Source organism: Bubalus kerabau, chromosome 18, assembly GCF_029407905.1.
Source record: "Bubalus kerabau isolate K-KA32 ecotype Philippines breed swamp buffalo chromosome 18, PCC_UOA_SB_1v2, whole genome shotgun sequence".
Lineage (NCBI taxonomy): Eukaryota > Metazoa > Chordata > Mammalia > Artiodactyla > Bovidae > Bubalus > Bubalus kerabau.
In genome coordinates, this window is record NC_073641.1 from 16,941,809 (window position 1) to 16,961,471 (window position 19,663).

Consider the following 19,663-nt stretch of genomic DNA (forward strand, 5'->3'; position numbering starts at 1 on the left):
CCAATAAGTATACTAACGTATATATATGGAATTTAGAAAGATGGTAACAATAACCCTGTATACGAGACAGCAAAAGAGACACTGATATATAGAACAGTCTTTTGGACTCTGTGGGAGAGGGAGAGGGTGGGATGATTTGGGAGAATAGCATTGAAACATGTATAATATCATATATGAAACAAGTCGCCAGTCCAGGTTCGATGCACGATACTGGATGCTTGGGGCTGGTGCACTGGGACGACCCAGAGGGATGGTATGGGGAGGGAGGAGGGAGGAGGGTTCAGGATGGGGAACACATGTATACCTGTGGCGGATTCATTTTGATATATGGCAAAACCAATACAATATTGTAAAGTTAAATAAAATAAAATTAAAAAAAATTAATATGGGAAAACTAATTCCAAGGAATGCTGTAGTAATAATAAAAATAAGCCAAGTTTTTGTTCTATAAACCCTTAAGCCTGTTTCCAACAATTCTTATTCCAGACATAAAATTAGTTAATAACAATGAAAAAATTTAAAAGCCACTCTTTATTGTACATTTACAATATATTTGACAACCTCCAAGTTAAAAGAATCACTAATTAATTACAGCTTAGACATGCATTGCTCTGAAAGTAACTTTTTAATTTCTTCAGGTGAGTAATCCTGCAATTGGAAAACTGTTAATATAATTTTCTAAGTCTTTGTTGGTGTGAATTAGTTTTATTTTTTATTTTCCCTTTTTATTTTGTTTGTGTTTACTATTCTATTCTATTCTTGTAATAGTTTAAAATGTTGCACTAATGATATTATTAGGTCTGTTAAAAACAAAGTATAGTCAGCTGTGTTGGTAATAGAAAGGAAACTAAGGACATAAATAGAGATCACTGGAAAGCAAAACTGAATATACCCTGCTAGATTAGTTCCCAGAGAAGATGGTTTACCTTTAATGTATATAACTTGCCTGAGAATAGGTGATGATTACTAAATAGTTTATAATTAAAGATAATATCTACTCATATTATCATTTCATTTTGTATTTTTAAGTGGACGGAAAACCTCAGTCTTTTCAATATGTGTAAAAGTGACGCTGTAAAATTAGAACCACAAATCCCAAATCAAGGAGAACTGTAAAATTAATAGTGCATTGTTGCTAAGTGCTAATAGATTAGATCTTAAATCAAGTTTAGTTTGTTACATGAAACATTCATAAATAAATCCATTCTCATATTTTCTATAAACACCAACAATTTATATAATACATTATAAAAACTTCAAAGCACATTTTAAAAATGTTTAAGTATTGTTATCTACATCACTTGTAATTGTGCAACAGTATTAAGGTATGAAAATTCCTAAAATGGAAAGAAAAAATAGCAAAGAAAGCAGAAAACAATGAATCCAATGACCCAGTTCACTGAATAAATATAGATGATCACCATATCCATGTCAAACCACCATCCACGGCTGTCATCCTCAAAGTGCAGGTAATCCATCCTGTGTGCACCATGTGGAAACTGCCTTCTTGTAACTGGAGCTGCACGTCTGTGGAAACCTAGAAGATATATGAACATGCAATTTAAAGCCCATTAAATTCAGATAAGGGCTCAGAAAGGAAGCTGCATTATGAACATGAGTATCATGACCAGAGCATTATCCTGATTTCACTGAGGGGCATATATGGTATTCCATACAGTTTTTCTTTTTAATGATAAGCAACTATCAGAAGTCTTTTTCAGTTAAAGCTTCTAAGGGGGACAGTAAAATTAGCAAAAATCATGGAAAATGGAGTCAAGAGACTATTCTTTTTTAAAAACTGAAGTATAGTTGATCTACAATATTAGTTTCAAGTATATAGCATATGATTTAATATTTTTATAGATTATGCTCCATTTAAAGTTATAATAAAATATTGGCTATATTTCCTGTGCTATACAATATATCCTGTAGCTTATTTTAATACATAGTAGTTTATACTTACTAATCTCCTACCTCCTCCTGTCTTCCTTCTTTGCCTATCCCCACTGATAACAACTAGTCTGTTCTCTGTATGAGTCTGTTTCTATTGTATCATATTTACTCATTTTAGTGTTTAGATTCCATATATAAGTGATAACATACAGTATTTGTATTTTTCTGACTTATTTCACTAAGCATAGTATCCTCCAGGTCTATCCATATTGTTGCAAGTGTCAAAACTTCACTCTTTTTTCAATGACTGAGGAATATTGCATTATGTGTGTATGTATATCCCATCTTTATCCGTTCATCTGTTGATGGACCCTTACATAGGCTATTGTATATAATGCTGCTATGAACACTGGGGTACATCAGTTCAGTTCAGTCCCTCAGTCGTGTCCAGCTCTTTGCGACCCCATGGACTGTAGCAGGCCAGGCCTCCCTGTCCATCACCAACTCCTGGAGTTTACCCAAACTCATCTCCATCGAGTTGGTGATGTCATCCAACCATCCCATCCTCTGTTGTCCCCTTCTCTTCTGGCCTTCAATCTTTCCCAGCATCAGGGTCTTTTCCAATGAGTCAGCTCTTCGCATCAGGTGGCTAAAGTATTGGAGTTTCAGCTTCAACATCAGTCCTTTCAATGAACACTCAGGACTGATCTCCTTTAGGATGGACTGGTTGGATCTCCTTGCAGTCCAAGGGACTCTCAAGAGTCTTCTCCAACACCATAGTTCAAAAGCATCAATTCTTCAGTGCTCAGCTTTATTTATAGTCCAACTCTCATATCCATACGTGACTCCTGGAAAAACCATACATAGCGTTGACTAGATGGACCTTTGTTGGCAAAGTAATGTCTCTGCTTTTTAATATACTATCTAGGTTGGTCATAGCTTTTCTTCCAAGGAGTGAGCATCTTTTAATTTCATGGCTGCAGTCACCATCTGCAGTGATTCTGGAACCCCCAAAAATAAATCAGCCACTGTTTCCACTGTTTCCCCATCTATTTGCCATGAAGTGATGGGACCGGATGCCATGATCTTCGTTTTCTGAATGTTGAGCTTTAAGCCAACTTTTTCACTCTCCTCTTTTCACTTTCATCAAGAGGCTCTTTAGTTCTTCTTCACTTTCTGCCATAGGGGTGCTGTCTTCTGCATATCTGAGGTTATTGATATTTCTCCTGGAAATCTTGATTGCAGCTTGTGCTTCTTCCAGCCCAGTGTTTCTCATGATGTACTCTGCATAGAAGTTAAATCAGCACAGTGACAATATACAGCCTGACATACTCCTTTTCCTCCTTGGAACCAGTCTGTTGTTCCATGTCCAGTTCTAACTGTTGCTTCATGACCTGCATACAGATTTCTCAAGAGGCAGGTCAGGTGTTCTGGTATTCCCATCTCTTTCAGAATTTTTCACTGTTTGTTGTGATCCACACAGTCAAAGGCGTTGACATAGTCAATAAAGCCGAAGTAGGTGTTTTTCTGGAACTCTCTTACTTTTTAGATGATCCAGTAGAGGTTGGCAATTTGATCTCTGGTTTCTCTGCCTTTTTAAAACCAGCTGGAAGTTCACGGTTCATGTATTGTTGAAGCCTGGCTTGGAGAATTTTGAGCATTACTTTACTAGCGTGTGAGATGAGTACAATTGTGTGGTAGTTTGAGCATTCTTTGGCATTGCCTTTCTTAGGGACTGGAATGAAAACCGACCTTTTCCAGTCCTGTTCCCACAGCTGAGTTTTCCAAATTTGCTGGCATATTGAGTGCATCACTTTCACAGCATCATCTTTTAGGATTTGTAAGAGGTCAAATGGAGTTCCATCACCTCCACTAGCTTTGTTCATAGTGATACTTCCTAAGGCCCACTTGACTTCACATTCCAGGATGTCTGGCTCTAGGTGAGTGATCACACCATCATGATTATCTGGGTCATGAAGATCTTTTTTGTACAGTTCTTCTGTGTATTCTTGCCACCTCTTCTTAATATCATCTGCTTCTGTCAGGTCCATCCCATTTCTGTCCTTTACTGTGCCCATCTTTGCATGAAATGTTCCCTTGGTATCTCTAATTTTCTTAAAGAGATCTCTAGTCTTCCCCATTATATTGGTTTCCTTTTTTCTTTGCATTGATCACTGAGGAAGGCTTTCTTATCTCTCCTTGCTATTCTTTGGAACTCTGCATTCAAATGGGAATATCTTTCCTTTTCTCCTTTGCTTTTGGCTTCTTTTCTTTTCACAGCTATTTTTAAGGCCTCCTCAGATAGCCATTTTTCCCTTTTGCATTTCTTTTTCTTGGGGATGGTCTCGATCCCTGTCTCATGAATATATCTTTTCAAATTACTATTTTTGTTTACTTCAGTAATATATCCAAGAATGGAACTGGAGGACCAATTGGTAGTTCTATTTTTAGTTTATTGAGGAAACTTCATACTAATTTACATTGTGGCTATACCAATTTACATTCCTACAAACAATGTAGTAGGGTATCCTTTTCTCCAAATTTTCATCAATGTTATTTGTGGTCTTTATGATGGTAGCCATTCTACAGGTGTGAGATAATACCTCATTTACATTTCTTTGATGATTAGTAATGTTGAGCATCTTTTCCTATTGGTCATCTGTATGTCTTCTCTGGAGAAATGTCTGTTCAGGTCTTGTGTATTTTTTAATTGATTTTTTTGATAATGAGTTGTATGAGCTCTTTATATGTTTTGGATATGAACTCCTTATTGGTCATATAACTGGCAGAAATTTTAAGAGACTAATTTTGTTCTGTCATTTACTTGGGGCAAGTTAATTGATCTCTTTGATTTCAGATTTCTCACCTATATCATCTGACTTTTTAATTAAAATTTTGTGAGGTTCATTTTTTGGATATTGAGTTGCATGAGCTGTTAATAAGATTTAGAGATTAATTCCTTATTGGCTGCATTGTTTGCAACATTTCCTCACATTCTATGGGTTGTCTTTTCATTTTGTTTATGGTTTCTTGTGCTATGAAAACTTTTCAGTTTAAATAGGTCCCATTTGTTTACTTTTGTTTTCATTTTCATTACTCTAGGAGAAGATTGAAAAAGATATTGTGGTGATTTATGTTAAAGAGTGTTCTGCCTATATTTTCCTCTAAGAATTTATAGTATCTGGTCTTACATTTAGGCTGTTAATTCATTTTGAGTTTATTTTTGTGTATGGTGCTAAAGAATGTTCTAATTTCATTTTTTATATGTAGCTGTCCAGTTTTCTCAGCATCATTTATTAAAAGAGACTATCTTTTCTCCATTGTACAGTCTTGCTTTGTCATAGATTAATTGACCACGGGTGCTACATGGGCTCTCTACCCTGTTCCATTGATCTTTATGTCTGGTTTTGTGTCAGCACCATACTGCTTTAATGACTGTAGCTTTGCAGTGTAATTTAAAGTCAAGGAACCTAATCCTCCAAGTCTGTCTTTCATTCTCAAGATTGTTTTGGCTCTTTGGGGTCTTTTGTGTCTCCATACATATTTTAAGAACAACCCATGAAAAAATGGGCAAAAGACCTAAATAGATGTTTCTCCAAAGAAGACTTACAGTTGACCAAGAGGTGTATGAAAAGATGCTCAACGTCAGTAATTATTAGATAAATTCAAATCAAAACTAAAGTGAGATATCACCTCATACCAGTTAGAATGGCCATCATCAGAAAGCCTACAAATAACAAATGTGGGACGTGTGGAGGAAAAGGATCCTTTTTTACATTGTTGGGGCTTCCCTAGTGGCTCAGAAAGTTAAGAATCTGCCTGCAATGCAAGAGACCTGGGATCAATCCCTGGATCGGGAAGATCCCCTGGAGAAGGGAATGGCTACCACTCCAGTATTCTTACCTGGAGAATTCCATGGACAGAAGAGCTTGGTAGGTTGCAGTCCATGGGGTTGTAAAGAGTTGGATACAACTGAGCGACTAACACACACATCTACATTGTTGGTGGGAATGTAAATTGCAACACCCCCTATGGAGAACAGTATGGAGGTTCCTTAAGGAACTAAAAACAGAGCTACCATATGATTCAGCAATCCCACTCTGGGGCATGTATCTGAAGAAAAACATGGTTCAAAAAGATACATGCACCCCAATGTTCAATGCAGTGCTGTCTACAATAGCCAAGCTATGGAAGCAACCTAAGTGTCCATCTACAGATGAACAGATATATAGAAGATGTGTTATATATACACAATAGACTATTACTCAGCCATCAAAAACAATGAAACAATGCCATTTGCAGCAACATGGATCAGTTCAGTTCAGTTGCTCAGTCATGTCTGACTCTTTGTGACCCCATGGACTGCAGCGCGCCAGGCTTCCTCGTCCATCACCAACTCCTGGAGCTTGCTCAAACACATGTCCATTGAGTTGGTGATGCCATCCAACCATCTCATTCTTTGTCATCCCCATCTCCTGCTTTCAATCTTTCCCAGCATCATGGTCCTTTCCGATGAGTCAACTGTTCACATCAGGTGGCCAAAGTACTGGAACTTCAACTTCAGCATCAGTCCTTCCAATGAATATTCAGGACTGATTTCCTTTAGGATTGAGTAGTTTGATCTCCTTATAGTCCAAGGGACTCTCAAGAGTCTTCTCTAACACCACAGTTCAAAAGCATCAATTGTTCGGTTCTCAGATTTCTCTATGGTCCAACTCTCATATCCATACATGACTACTGGAAAAACTGTAGCTTTGACTCTACAGATCTTTGTCAGTAAAGTAATGTCTCTGATTTTTAATACATTGTCTAGGTTTGTTGTAGTTTTTCTTCCAAGGAGAAAGCATATTTTAATTTCATGGCTGCAGTCACCATCCATTGTGGTCTGGTACTCCCATCTCTCAGAATTTTCCAGTTTGCTGTGATCCACAGAGTCAAAGGCTTTTGTGCAGTCAGTGAAGCAGGAGTAAATTTTTTAAAATATTATCTTTCTCTGTGATCCAACAAATGTTGGCAATTTGATATCTGGTTCCTCTGTCTTCTAAACCCAGCTTGTATATCTTGAAGTTCTCAGTTCACCTACTGCTGAAGTCTAGCTTGAAGGATTTTGAGCATAACCTTACTAGCATGCAAAATAAGGGCAATTGTATGGTAGTTTGTACATTCTTTGGCACTGCCCTTCTTTGGGATTGGAATGAAAACTGACCTTTTCCAGTCCTTTGGTCACTGCTCAGTTTTCCACTTTTTCTGACATGTTGAGTGCAGCACTTAAGAGCATCATCTGTTAGGATTTTAAATAGCTCAGCTGGAATTTCATCACCTCCACTAGCCATGTTTATATTAATGCTTCCTATTTACATACTAATTATTTGCCCAATGACAACCAGGGTTTAGCTGACAAATAGTGAACTTTATTTTTTAGAGACCTAAAAAAGTTAGGTCTTTTTAGACGTTAAAGGCTTTTTAAAGATGAATAATATGATATGCCAAAGGCTTTGACTGTGTGGATCACAATAAACTGTGGAAAACTGTGAAAGAGATGGGAGTACTAGACCACCTGACCTGCCTCTTGAGAAATCTGTATGCAGGTCAGGAAACAACAGTTAGAATTGGACATGGAACAACAGACTGGTTCCAAATAGGAAAAGGAGTACGTCAAGGCTGTATATTATCTCCGTGCTTATTTAACTTCTATTCAGAGTACATCATGAGAAACACTGGGCTGGATGAAGCACAAGCTGGAATCAAGATTTCTGGGAGAAATATCAATAACCTCAGATATGCAGATGCTGCTGCTGCTAAGTCACTTCAGTGGTGTCCGACTCTGTGAGACCCCATAGACGGCAGCCCACCAGACTCCCCTGTCCCTGGGATTCTCCAGTCAAGAACACTGGAGTGGGTTGCCATTTCCTTCTCCAATGCATGAAAGTAAAAAGTGAAAGTGAAGTCGCTCAGTTGTGTCTGACTTTAATGACCTCATTGAGCACAGCCTACCAGGCTCCTCCATCCATGGGATTTTCCAGGCAAGAGTACTACAGGGGGATGCCATTGCCTTCTCTGGATATGCAGATGACAGCACCCTTATGGCAGAAAGTGAAGAAGAACTAAAGAGCCTCTTGATGAAGGTGAAAGAGGAGAGTGAAAAGGTTGGCTTAAAGCTCAACATTCATAAAACTAAGATCATGGCATCTGGTCCCATCACTTCATGGCAAATAGATGGGGAAGCAGTGGAAACAGTGGCTGATTTATTTTTCTGGGGTCCAGAATCACTGCAGATGGTGAATGCAGCCATGAAATGCAGATGCTTACTCCTTGGAAGGGAAGTTATGACCAACCTAGGCAGCATGTTAAAAAGCAGAGACATTACTTTGCCAACAAAGGTCTGTCTCATCAAGGCTATGGTTTTTCCAGTAATCATGTATGGATGTGACAGTTGGACTATAAATAAAGCTGAGCACTGAAGAATTGATGCTTTTGAACTATGGTGTTGGAGAAGACTCTTGAGAGTCCCTTGGACTGCAAGGAGATCCAACCAGTCCATCCTAAAGGAGATCAGTCCTGAGTGTTCATTGGAAGGACTGATGTTGAGGCTGAAACTCCAATACTTTGGCCACCTAATGTGAAGAACTGACTCATTTGAAAAGACCCTGATGCTGCGAAAGATTGAAGGCCGTAGGAGAAGGGGACGACAGAGGATGAGATGGTTGAATGACATCACCGACTCAATGGACATGGGTTTGAGTAAACTCCGAGAGTTGGTGATGGACAGGGAGGCCTGGAGTGCTGCGGTCCATGGGGTCGCAGAGTCGGATATGACTGAGTGACTGAACTGAACTGAATACGATTATTAATATTAGCCTTTGCTTTGTACTTATCTACTGTCTACTAATGTGGTTATTACTTTGAGTGGGTGGGGATAATACAATAAACTGAGCAGAAAAGATATATTCTGGCATATGCTAGTTACTCTGGTGATAAAGTTTCTGTAAGGCTCAAGCTTGAAGTAGATTCTGATTCATTCTTTTTAATAACTCATTTAGTAAAAACAAAAGTAATGTTGAATATTCTGCTCCACATCAGGTTTCTTATTCTCATAGAAAGGTTGCATCTACCTGAGTTATCATTATGGTTACTTAAAGTCAAGTTTCTTTGATCAAGAACAATCTTAAATTATTGTTCTCATATGTTTTATATTGTATAACAGAAATTGTGTATATTTTAAGGTGTAAAGTAGGATGATTTGATATATAATATTTAGTGAGATGATTATTATAATCAAGCTAACTAACATATCCATCTCCTTTTTTGTTGTTTTGAGAGTACCTTCTGTCTACTTTCTTAGCAAATATCCACTATCTTTGCTGAGATATATGGTTCGTATATATTTTTTTCCAAAACCATGGACTATGTTTCATTTTGCTTGTTTCCCTTGCCATGCAGAAGAAGCTTTTTAGTTTGATATAGTCCTGCTTGTTTATTTTTGCTGTTGTTGCCTGACCTTTTGTGGTCATATCCAAAAATAAGGACTGGAAAGGCCCATGTCAAGGAGCTTATCTTACATGGTTTCTTATAGAGTTTTATGGTTGCAGATCTTACATTTAACTCTTTAATATATTTTTGAATAGATTTTTGTGTATGGTGTAACACATGGGTTCAGTTTCACTCTTTTGTGTGTGGCAATCCAGTTTTCCCAATACTATTTATTGAAAAGAGTATCCTTCCTTTCCCCATTGTGAATATATTCCTGACTCCCTTACTAAGAATTAGTTGATTATGTATACCAGGATTTACTTCTGAGGTTTCCACTGTGTTCCAGTGGTCTATGAGTCTATTTTTATACCAGTGCCATACTGTTCTGATTAGTATAGCCTTGTAATATAACTTGAAATCATCACGTGATACCTTCTACTCTGTTCTTTCTCAAGGTTCTTTTATTTGGGATCTTTTGTGGTTCCATATATGCACTGCTGCCAATTAAGCTTGAGGTGGTGATGGAATTCCAGCAGAGCTATTTAAAATCCTAAAAGATGATGCTATTAAAGTGCTGCACTCAATCTGTCAGCAAATTTGGAAAACCCAGCAGTGGGCACAGGACTGGAAAAGGTCAGTCCTCATTCCAATTCCCAAGAAGGGCAATATTAAAGAAGGTTCAAACCATCAGACAATTGCATTCATCTCCCATGCTAGGAAGGTTATGCTCAAAATCCTCTAGGCTAGGCTTCAGCCTTACATGAACTGAAAACTCCAGATGTTCAGGCAGGTGGGTTTAGAAAAGGCAGAGGAACTAGAGATCAAATTGCCAACATTCTCTGGATCACAGAGAAAGCAAGGGAATTCCAGGAAAATATCTAACTCTGTTTCATTGACTACACTAAAGCCTTTGACTGTGTGGATCATAACAAACTGTAGAAGCAACAGTTAAAACCCTGTATGGAACAACTGACTGATTCAGGATAGAGAAAGGAGTACGATAAGGCTGTTTATTATCACCCTGTTTATTTAACTTATAAACAGAACATATCATGTGAAATGCTAGGCTGGATGAGTTACAACCTGGAATCAAGATTGACAGGACAAATATTAACAACCTCAGATATGCAGATGATACCACCCTAAGGACAGAAAGTGAAGAGAAACTTAAGAGGCCCCTTGATGAGGGCAAAGGAGGAAAGTGAAAAAGCTGGCTTAAAAGTGGATATTAAAAAAACTAAGATCTTATGATCTGGTCGCATCACCTCATGGCAAACAGAACGGCAAAAGGTGGAAGAAGTGACAGATTTCCTCTTCTTGGGCTCTAAAATCACTGTAGATGGTGACTGTAGCCATGAAATTAGAAGACAATTGCTTCTTGGCAGGAAAGCTATGACAAACCTACACAACATGTTAAAAAGCAAAGAGATTACTTTGCTGACAAAGGTCTGAATAGTCAAGGCTATAGTCTTTCCAGTTGTCATGTATGGATGTGAGAGCTGGACATTAAAGAAGGCAGAACGCCAAAAAATTGATGCTTTCGAACTGTGATGCTGGCGAAGACTCTTGAGAGTCCCTTGGAAAGCAAGATCAAACCAGCCAATCTCAAAGGAAGTCAATCCTGAGTACTCTTTGGAAGGATGGATGTTGAAGTTGAAGCTCCAGTACTTTGGCCACCTGATGCGAACAGCTGACTCACTGAAAAAGACCTTGATGCTGGGAAAGACTGAAGATAGAAGGAGAAGAGGGTGACAGAGGGTGACAGAGGATGAGATGGCATCACTGATTCAATGAACATGAACTTGGGCAAACTCCAAGAGATGGGAGGGACAGGGAAGCCTGGTGTGCTGCAGCCCATAAGGTTGCAAAGTGTTGAACACAGCTTGGCTACTTAACAACAGTGTGAGTCTATACCAATTCTACAACTGTTATTTTTCTGTTTCTTTGAAAAATGCCATTGGTATTTTGATAGGGATTGTACTGAGTCTGTGTTTTGCTTTGAGTAGTACAGACATCTTAATAATTTTTAAATTTCATTTTTTATTGAAGTATAGTTGCCAGTTATATAGTAATATGTTATAGGTATAAAGTGATTTACAATTTTTAAAGGTTACATTCCATACACAGTTATTATAAAATATTGGCCATATTTTTTCCATGTTGTATAATATATCTTTATATCTTATTTTATACCTCTCACTTGTAGTTTGTACCTCTTACTCCCCTACCCCTATATTAATTCTTTTATTTAGTAAAAATTCTTTTAATCAGTAAATCAGTAAATATAAATTAATACATGCTAAGCACATTCCTGGCCAATACTAAAGTTTCAATAAATTATTCTTATTTTTAATTTAATATTGTAACTGTTACTTTCAATATGAAAAGCAGCTGCTTTTCTCAGTTCTTATTCTTCATATTATGTCTGTCTTTTGTGAATAAATCAGTATGTTGTTTGTTCAGACAAATGGTGAGAAACTGTTTCCTTCAAATATGAGTTGATTTCTCTAAGGCAGTTATTAACTTTAAATAAACTGTCAGAGTATCAGACAGTGAAACTATGGCATATTAAAATTTATGAAGATTATATGTACTATCACTTAGAGGCTGAGGATTTAAAGATATTTTTAGACATGGTTCCTGTCTAAAGAAACTCATACTCTAGAACAGTTTATCAATCTTTTTTTTGTTTATTTCATTATCACCCGTGTAAGGAGGAAAAAATAGTTGAATTAAAATTTATCTGAAATATTCTAATCAGTAAATCAAATTAGCTTAAATCCAATTTCCCTCTACTGAGAGAAATTTAAAATAAGGAATAAATTTTTTTCAGGTAGGGTTGAGCTCGTGAGGGCCAAAAACTACTGTGACATCTAAGATTTTTTTGGTGCCCCAAGAACCAGTTTTTGCCCCCATTAGAAGTGCATGGCGTAGGAGACAGCACACGGAAAAGCATGTAACAGTCACTGTATATATTACATATAACCACTCCATTCCAAAATTGGGTTTGCACTGGAATTAATGGAGAGAAGTTTCTGCACCAGGAAATCCTCAGACTTAAGCACAACTTACTATTTAGTGATACCTTGATAAAGTGAATTTGTTATTAAGACATGGCTTCAAGAATAGCCAGTATTATTAGCACATTTTATCTATGGTATTTCAAGGTAAAGGACACTTTTCCACTACAGTGGAAATCATACTCTTCAAGGAATCAGAAAATTTGGATTTTTGTGCCAATACTGAACATGCTCATTATTTGATCACGTCAAAACAGGTCCTCTGTATTGAGATACATATATTCATATGATTTTCTTCTTTAATCTGTTAATGTGATGAATTCAAAAGTAGATTTTTTAAAAAATGTTGAATAATTTTAAAAAGATCTGTTACAGTGATGAATTAAGGTGATAGATTTTCAATGTTTCATCATTCCTTTAAATCCAGGATAAATTCCATGTGTTCGTGATACTGGTTTTTACACATTGATGAATTCAACTTCATATATTTTATGTGGCATTTTTATGCCTATGTTTATAAGGAAGATTGGTCTATAATTTTCTGTTTTATGCAATATTTGCCTGGATTGTATCTCATGGTTTTATTGTCTTCATAAATCATGCTGGCAGTTAGGTGACAGTTCTCTGTGTATCTCTGTGTGTCTGCATATCTTGCAAGCAAGAGGCACTGACCGTCTCTGTTCTGACACTGGCAATCCTGTGTTCTCTTTTTACTCTCAAAAATGGTCTGCATAAAATTAGAATTCTTGGTGGTTTGATAAATCTAACCTATAAGTGGTATCGATTTTTAAATATCAATTTCTTGAATAGTTGTTGGTATACTAATGTTTTCTAGTTATTCTTGAGTACGTTTGGTAATTTTTATATAGCAGTATCCATTTTATTCAAGTTTTTAAGTGAATTAGACTAAAATTTCCCTGATTGTGGTACATTTGGAGCTTTTCACAAGTGTTCCGGTCTCCTGAATGCCTGGCTTATTTGCACTTCTCTGCCCCTTATGATTTAGGCATGGCATGAGACTTGACAAACGAAAATGAATGCCCAAAGAAAAGACTGTGTGCACTGTTTCTGGGGAGCACGTTCCTCAGTTTGAGATGCTGCAGCAGTCTGTCTCCCTCTTCCACAACAACCTGTAATGTATCAGGCAGAGGCTACTCCGTCATCCCGGGTCCTAAAGCTTAGGGTGATGTGAAGCAGAGCACCCAGGGGTTAAGAGAGAAATTAATTCTGACTGGAAATAATGAAGTGACTTTTAGAACTATTAAAGGAAAGGATGATAATCACAAAGTTGAAACGGATTTGTTTTCTCACTGGGGGTGAAAAAGATAAAGCTCTTGGACAAATTCATTGCATGAAATCAAACAGTAAGAAAGAACTGTGGAGAAAATCTCCACGTCACTATCAGAGTTAGAAAAAAATATAAAGAAGAACCAGCATTCCAGAATCTCATACAGATACTTCTGCCTCTTCATAAATTCTATTTTGCCAAAACCATTTTACCTCAGAAGGATTTCTCTTGTGTTCTAGAAAACAAAGCATGACTTTTTCTCCACAAAATATGGTACAAATTTATATTTGCCATTGAAGACCATAAAGTACTATATTTTGAAGATTCAGAGACAGAAAGACTGTCAACAATCATCTGTTTCATTTTTGTAATTTTAGTAACCTGCACAGTGCTTTGAGGATGGAATGTTTGTTTGCAGAATGTTCGTTGAGTGGATGGGTGAATGCCTGTATATAAGGATAGACTTCAGAGAACAGAATGAATCATTAGCATATTTTGAGAATGTCCCAAATCAAGCTTCTCAACTATATTTTCAGCATGTACTGAATATTATTATGAATATATTTGAAATACATTTTGTAGTTATTATGAAAAAAATTCTTTAGAGGTTAATTCAGTTCAGTTCAGTTCAGTCACTCAGTTGTGTCTGACTCTTTGTAACCCCATGGACTGCAGCACGCCAGGCCTCCCTGTCCATCACCAACTCCTGGAGTTTACTCAAACTCATGTCCATTGAGTCAGTGGTGCCATCCAGCCGTCTCATCCTCTGTCATCCCCTTCTCTTCCTGCCTTCAATCTTTCCCAGCATCAGGGTCTTTTCAAATGAGTCAGTTCTTCGCATCAGGTGGCCAAAGGACTGGAGTTTTATCTTCAGCATCAGTCCAACTGATTTCCTTTAGGATGGACTGGTTGGATCTCGTTGCAGTCCAAGGGACTCTCAAGAGTCTTCTCCAACACCGCAGTTCAAAAGCATCAATTCTTCGGCACTCAGCTTTCTTTACAGTCCAACTCTCACATCTGTACAGGACTACTGGAAAAACCATAGCTTTGACTATACAGATTTTTGTTGGCAAAGTGATGCTTCTGCTTTTTAATATGCTGGCTAGTTATGTCATAGCTTTCCTTTCAAGGAGCAAGCATCTTTTAATATCATGGTTGCAGTCAACATCTACTGTAATTTTGGAGCCCAAGAAAATAAAATCTGTCACTGTTTCCACTTTTTCCCCATCTATTTGCCATGAAGTGATGGGACCAGATGCCATGATCTTAGTTTTCTGAATTTTGAGTTTTAAGCTAGCTTTTTCACTCTTTTCTTTTAAAGACCCTCATCAAGAGGGTCTTTAGTTCCTTTTCATTTTCTGCCATTAGAGTGGTATCATTTGCATGTCTGAAGTTCTTGATATTTCTCCTGGCAATTCTGATTCCAGCTTGTGATTCATCCAGCTCAGCATTTCTCATGCTGTACTCTGAATATAAGTTAAATAAAGCAAGATGATAATATACAGTCTGTCTTACTCCTTTCCAAATTTTGAACCAGTTTATTGTTCCCTTTCTACTTCTAACTGTTGTTTCTTGGCCTGCATACAGGTTTCTAGGAGACAGGTAAGATGGTTTTGTTTTTCCATCTCTTATAAGAATTTTCCATAGTTTGTTGTGATCCACACAGTCAAAGGCTTTAGTGTAGTCAATGAAGCAGTAATAGATGTTTTTCTGGAACTCCTTTGATTTGTCCATGATCCAAAGAGTGTTAGCAATGTGATCTTGGTTCCCCTGTCTCTTGAAACCAACTTGTACATCTGGAAGTTCTTGGTTCACGTACTGCTGAAAAAAAGGTTTATCCTATCCTTTATCTGTGATGGGACAGATGAAATATTAAAGCTTGGTGTTTTATTGTTCTGCATATTATGTAATAGTTTTGATGTGTCAAAATTTGATTGATATAAGTAAGCCTTAGCAGTGGTGGATATTTTTAGTCATAAGCAGGTATACAGTTACTCTGTTAATAGATGTGAAAAGTTAATGCAAAATGAATTTTAAATTTCTTTTTATTTTCTATATCTTTAGGATCCCAGAATCATTTATTAATCCTGCCAAATTAACTTTTTATATAGATTAATATATATTGCAGATTGCAACATATTCTATAAACACATGATTTGCTTTGAATATATTTATAAAGTTATCAGGCTGTATTATATAATTCTTAAAAGTTTTGTTTCTGTAACCAGGTATGAAGTGAGAATCATGTCTTTTTAAAAAAAGAGTATTTTTAACTGTGGTAAAACACAAATAATATGAAATTTGACTTTTCTGATATACAATTCAGTGGCATTAATTACATTCACAAAGTTATTATTGCCACTATTTTTTTCTAAAAAGTTTTTCCATTACCACAAAGAGAAACTCTGTAGCCATTATGCAATAATTCCCCAACTGCCTACTCTCCTCTGCTCCTGGCATCTCTAATCTACTTTTCTGTCTCTATGAATTTGCCTATTCTAAGATATTTCATGGGCTTCCCAGGTGGCTCATTGATAAAGAATATGTCTGCCAATACAGGAGACATGGGTTTGATCCCTGAGTCAGGAAGATCCCCTGGAGAAGGAAATGGCTACCCACTCCAGTATTCTTGCCCGGAAAAATCCCATGGACTGTGGAGCCTGGTGGGCTACAGTCTGTGGGGTTGCAGAGAGTCAGACATGATGGCGTGTCTAAACAACAACAAGATATTTCATAGAAGTGGGATCATACAATATTCATCCTTTATGCTGGCTTATTTCACTTAACATTTTAAAGGTTCACTGATACTACATAATATATCAAAACCTCATTCTTTTTATGGCTGATAATATTTCACTGTATGTATATACCACATTTTGTTTATCCATTAATTGTTCTTATGTACTTGGGTTGTTTCCATCTGTTGGCTATAGTGAATAATGCTGCAACGAACACTGGCAAACAAGTATCTGTTTTGAGTCCCTCTTTTTAATTCCTATGGTTATATATCCAAGAGTAGAACTGCTATGTCACATGGTAATTCTATGTTTAGCATTTTGAGGAAACTCGAAACTTTTTTTTTCAGCAAAATATATCATTTTTCATCCCTGTTAGCAATACCCAAGGGTTCCAATTTCTGCACATTCTTGCCAACACTTGTTATTTTCTTTTTCTAAACAATTATAATCATAGTAATAGGTGTGATTCTCACTGTCATTTTGATTTATATTAATCCCCCTAGTGACTAATGATGTTATATAATCTTTCATGTGCTTATTGGCTATTTGTGTATATTCTTTAGAAGGATGTTTATTGAAGTCCATTGCCCATTTTTTAATTGAGTTATTTGTCTTCTTGAGTTCTTTATATATTGCAGGTATTAAACCATTATCAGATATGATTTGCAAACATTTTCTCCTATTGTGTGGGCTATCTTTTCATCTTCTTGAAAATGTCCTTCTGATGCACAAAATTTTAACTTTGATGAAGTTCAATTTATTTGCTTATGTTTTGGTGTCATATCTAAGAATCTACTGGCCATGAATATTTACCTTTATATTTTCTTTTAAGAGCTTTATGTTTTATATTTAGGCCACTGATCTATTTTGAGTTAGTTTTTGTACATAATATGAGGTTAACTGGTCCAATTTTATTCTTTTCCATGTGGAAATCCACTTGTCCTAGCATTATTTGTTGAAGAGACTCTCCCCAATGAATGGCCTTAGAACCCTTTCCAAAAATCAAGTGGCCATAGACATACAGGTTTATTTCTATAATTACGATTCCATTTCTATTCCATATTCTTTTGCTAGTATCATTCTGTTTTGATTCCTATAGTAAGTTTTGAAAATGAAAATGTGAGCCTACAACAGTGTGGTTTGTTTTCTAGGTTTTTTGTTTGTTTGTTTACTCAGGGCCCTTGATATTAAGGACCAAGTTTTCCATTTCTACAAAAAGGGGTCTTGTAATTTTGATAGACGTTGCACTGAATCTACAGATAGCTGTAGCTAGTACTGATATCTTAACAATATTAAGTCTTCTAATCCATGAATACAGTATATCTTTCCTTTTATTTAGGTCTTCTTTAATTTCTTTTAGCTATGTTTTATACTTCTCTTTATATGTCTTTCACATCCTTGGTTAAATTTTTTCCTAGTTATTTATTTTAGATGCTAGTATAAGTGAAACTACTTTCTTAATACCCTTTTCAGGTTGTTCTCTATTGGTGAACACAACTAATGTCTGTGTGTTGATGCTGTAACCTGACACTTTGCTGAATATTTTATTAGCTTTAGTAGTTTTCTTTTAGATTCCCTGGGATTTTTTTGATATGTTTATTTCTACCTTTCCAATTTGAATTCCTTTAAATTCTTGTTCTTATCTATCTGTTCTGGCTAGAATTCTTAACACAGTGTTGAATAGCAGTGGTGAAAGCAGGTATCCTTGTCTTGTTTTTAATCTTAGGAGTAAAGCTTTCAGTCTTTCCCACTGAATTTGATGTTAGCTGTATTTTTTTTTTTAATAAATGCCCTTTGTTATGTTGAGGAAGTTCCTTTTTATTCCTAGTATTCTGAATTTTTTGTTAAAAAAAAAAAAGGTGATTTTGTCAAATGCCCTTATGCATTTTATGGTATATTACATTGGTTTTTGTATGATAGACCACCCTAGCATACCTGGGATAAATACTATTTAGTCATATTGTACAATCAGTTTGCTAGTAATTTTTGGAGGATTTTTCATCTATATTTATAAGGGATATTGGTCTGTAATCTTTTTTTGTGATGTTTTATACAGCTTTCAAATTGGGGCAATACTGATCTCCTAGAATGAGATAGGAACTATTCTCTTCTCTTCAATTTTTTTATAAGAGTTTAAGAAAGAAAGAATGGTGTTACTTCTTTAAATTTTGGTAAAATTCACCAGTGATGTCATTTGGTCCCCGATTTTTGTTGGGGGGGGGGGTTGGCATTTTTGATTACTGATTCAAGTTCTTTACATGTTGTAAGTGTGTTGAGGTTTTCTATTCTTAAGAAGTTTAGCTACTTTGTGTTTCTAGAAATTTGTTCATTTCTTCTAGGTTATCTAATTTGTTGTCATATAACTGCTCATAGTATTCTCTTATACTATTTTTCTTTTCTGTAAGGTTGGTAGTGATGCCTCTACTTTATTTCTGATTCTAGTTATTTGCATCTTCTTTTTCCTTTTCAATCTAGATAAAGGGTTGCCAACTCTTGATCTTTTAAAAGAATTAACTTTTGGTTTTGTTGATTTTCTCCACTGTTTTTCTATTCTGTATTTCATTTACCTCCATTCTAATCTTTTTTAGTTCCTTCTGCTAGTTTTGGGTTTGGATTGCTCTTCTTTTACTAGTTCCGCAAGCTATGAAATCATGTTACTGATTTGAGATTTTTGTCTCTTTTAATGTAGGTGTTTTATAGCTATAAAATTTCCTCTGAGCACTGTTTTGCTGCATCTCATAAGTTTTGTTATGTTTTATATTTTCATTCATCTTGAAATATTTTTTTCTCCAGCTTTTAAATTTTGAATATATTTGACCTATGGGCTTTCTGTGGCTCAGATAGTAAAGAATTCCCCTGCAATGCAGGAGACCAGGGTTCAATCCCTGGGTCAGGAAGATCCCACTTCAGTACTCTTGCCCAGAGAATTCCATGGACAGAAGAGCCTGGTGGGCTCAGTCCATGGGCTTGCAAAGAGTTGGATACGACTGAGCAGTAACTCTTTCACTTCATATTTGACATATAACAGTCTATAAATTTGAGGTATCAGTTTAATACACTTATACATTGTAATATGATTGCCACTGCAGTAATACTTAGCACCTCTGTCACACTGCATAGTTACCCCTTTTGTTCAGCGTGAGGGACAATGTTTAGTTTGACTGTAGTACGAGTTCGACTGTAGTACAGTATTCATTAGGCTGTGCACTAGATCTCTTTGGCTTATTTATTACTTGTTACAAGGTTGGACCCTT

At 36.3% G+C, this 19,663-nt stretch overlaps 1 protein-coding gene across 12 annotated transcripts in view; it reads right to left on the minus strand.

The window, feature by feature from the left end:
* Positions 1 to 512: 512 nt before the first annotated feature.
* The window catches only part of RNF180 (ring finger protein 180), a 297,228-nt gene continuing 278,077 nt past the window's right edge, over positions 513 to 19,663 (minus strand). For 10 of the 12 annotated variants that reach the window (XM_055555005.1, XM_055555000.1, XM_055555010.1 and 7 more), the window contains one exon: positions 513 to 1,537. In XM_055555005.1, the coding sequence (XP_055410980.1) occupies positions 1,338 to 1,537 (200 nt within the window). In that variant the 3' untranslated portion in view covers positions 513 to 1,337. The remainder of the gene's footprint in view (positions 1,538 to 19,663) is intronic. The other 2 variants (XM_055555009.1, XR_008704945.1) reach the window with 2 other exon arrangements.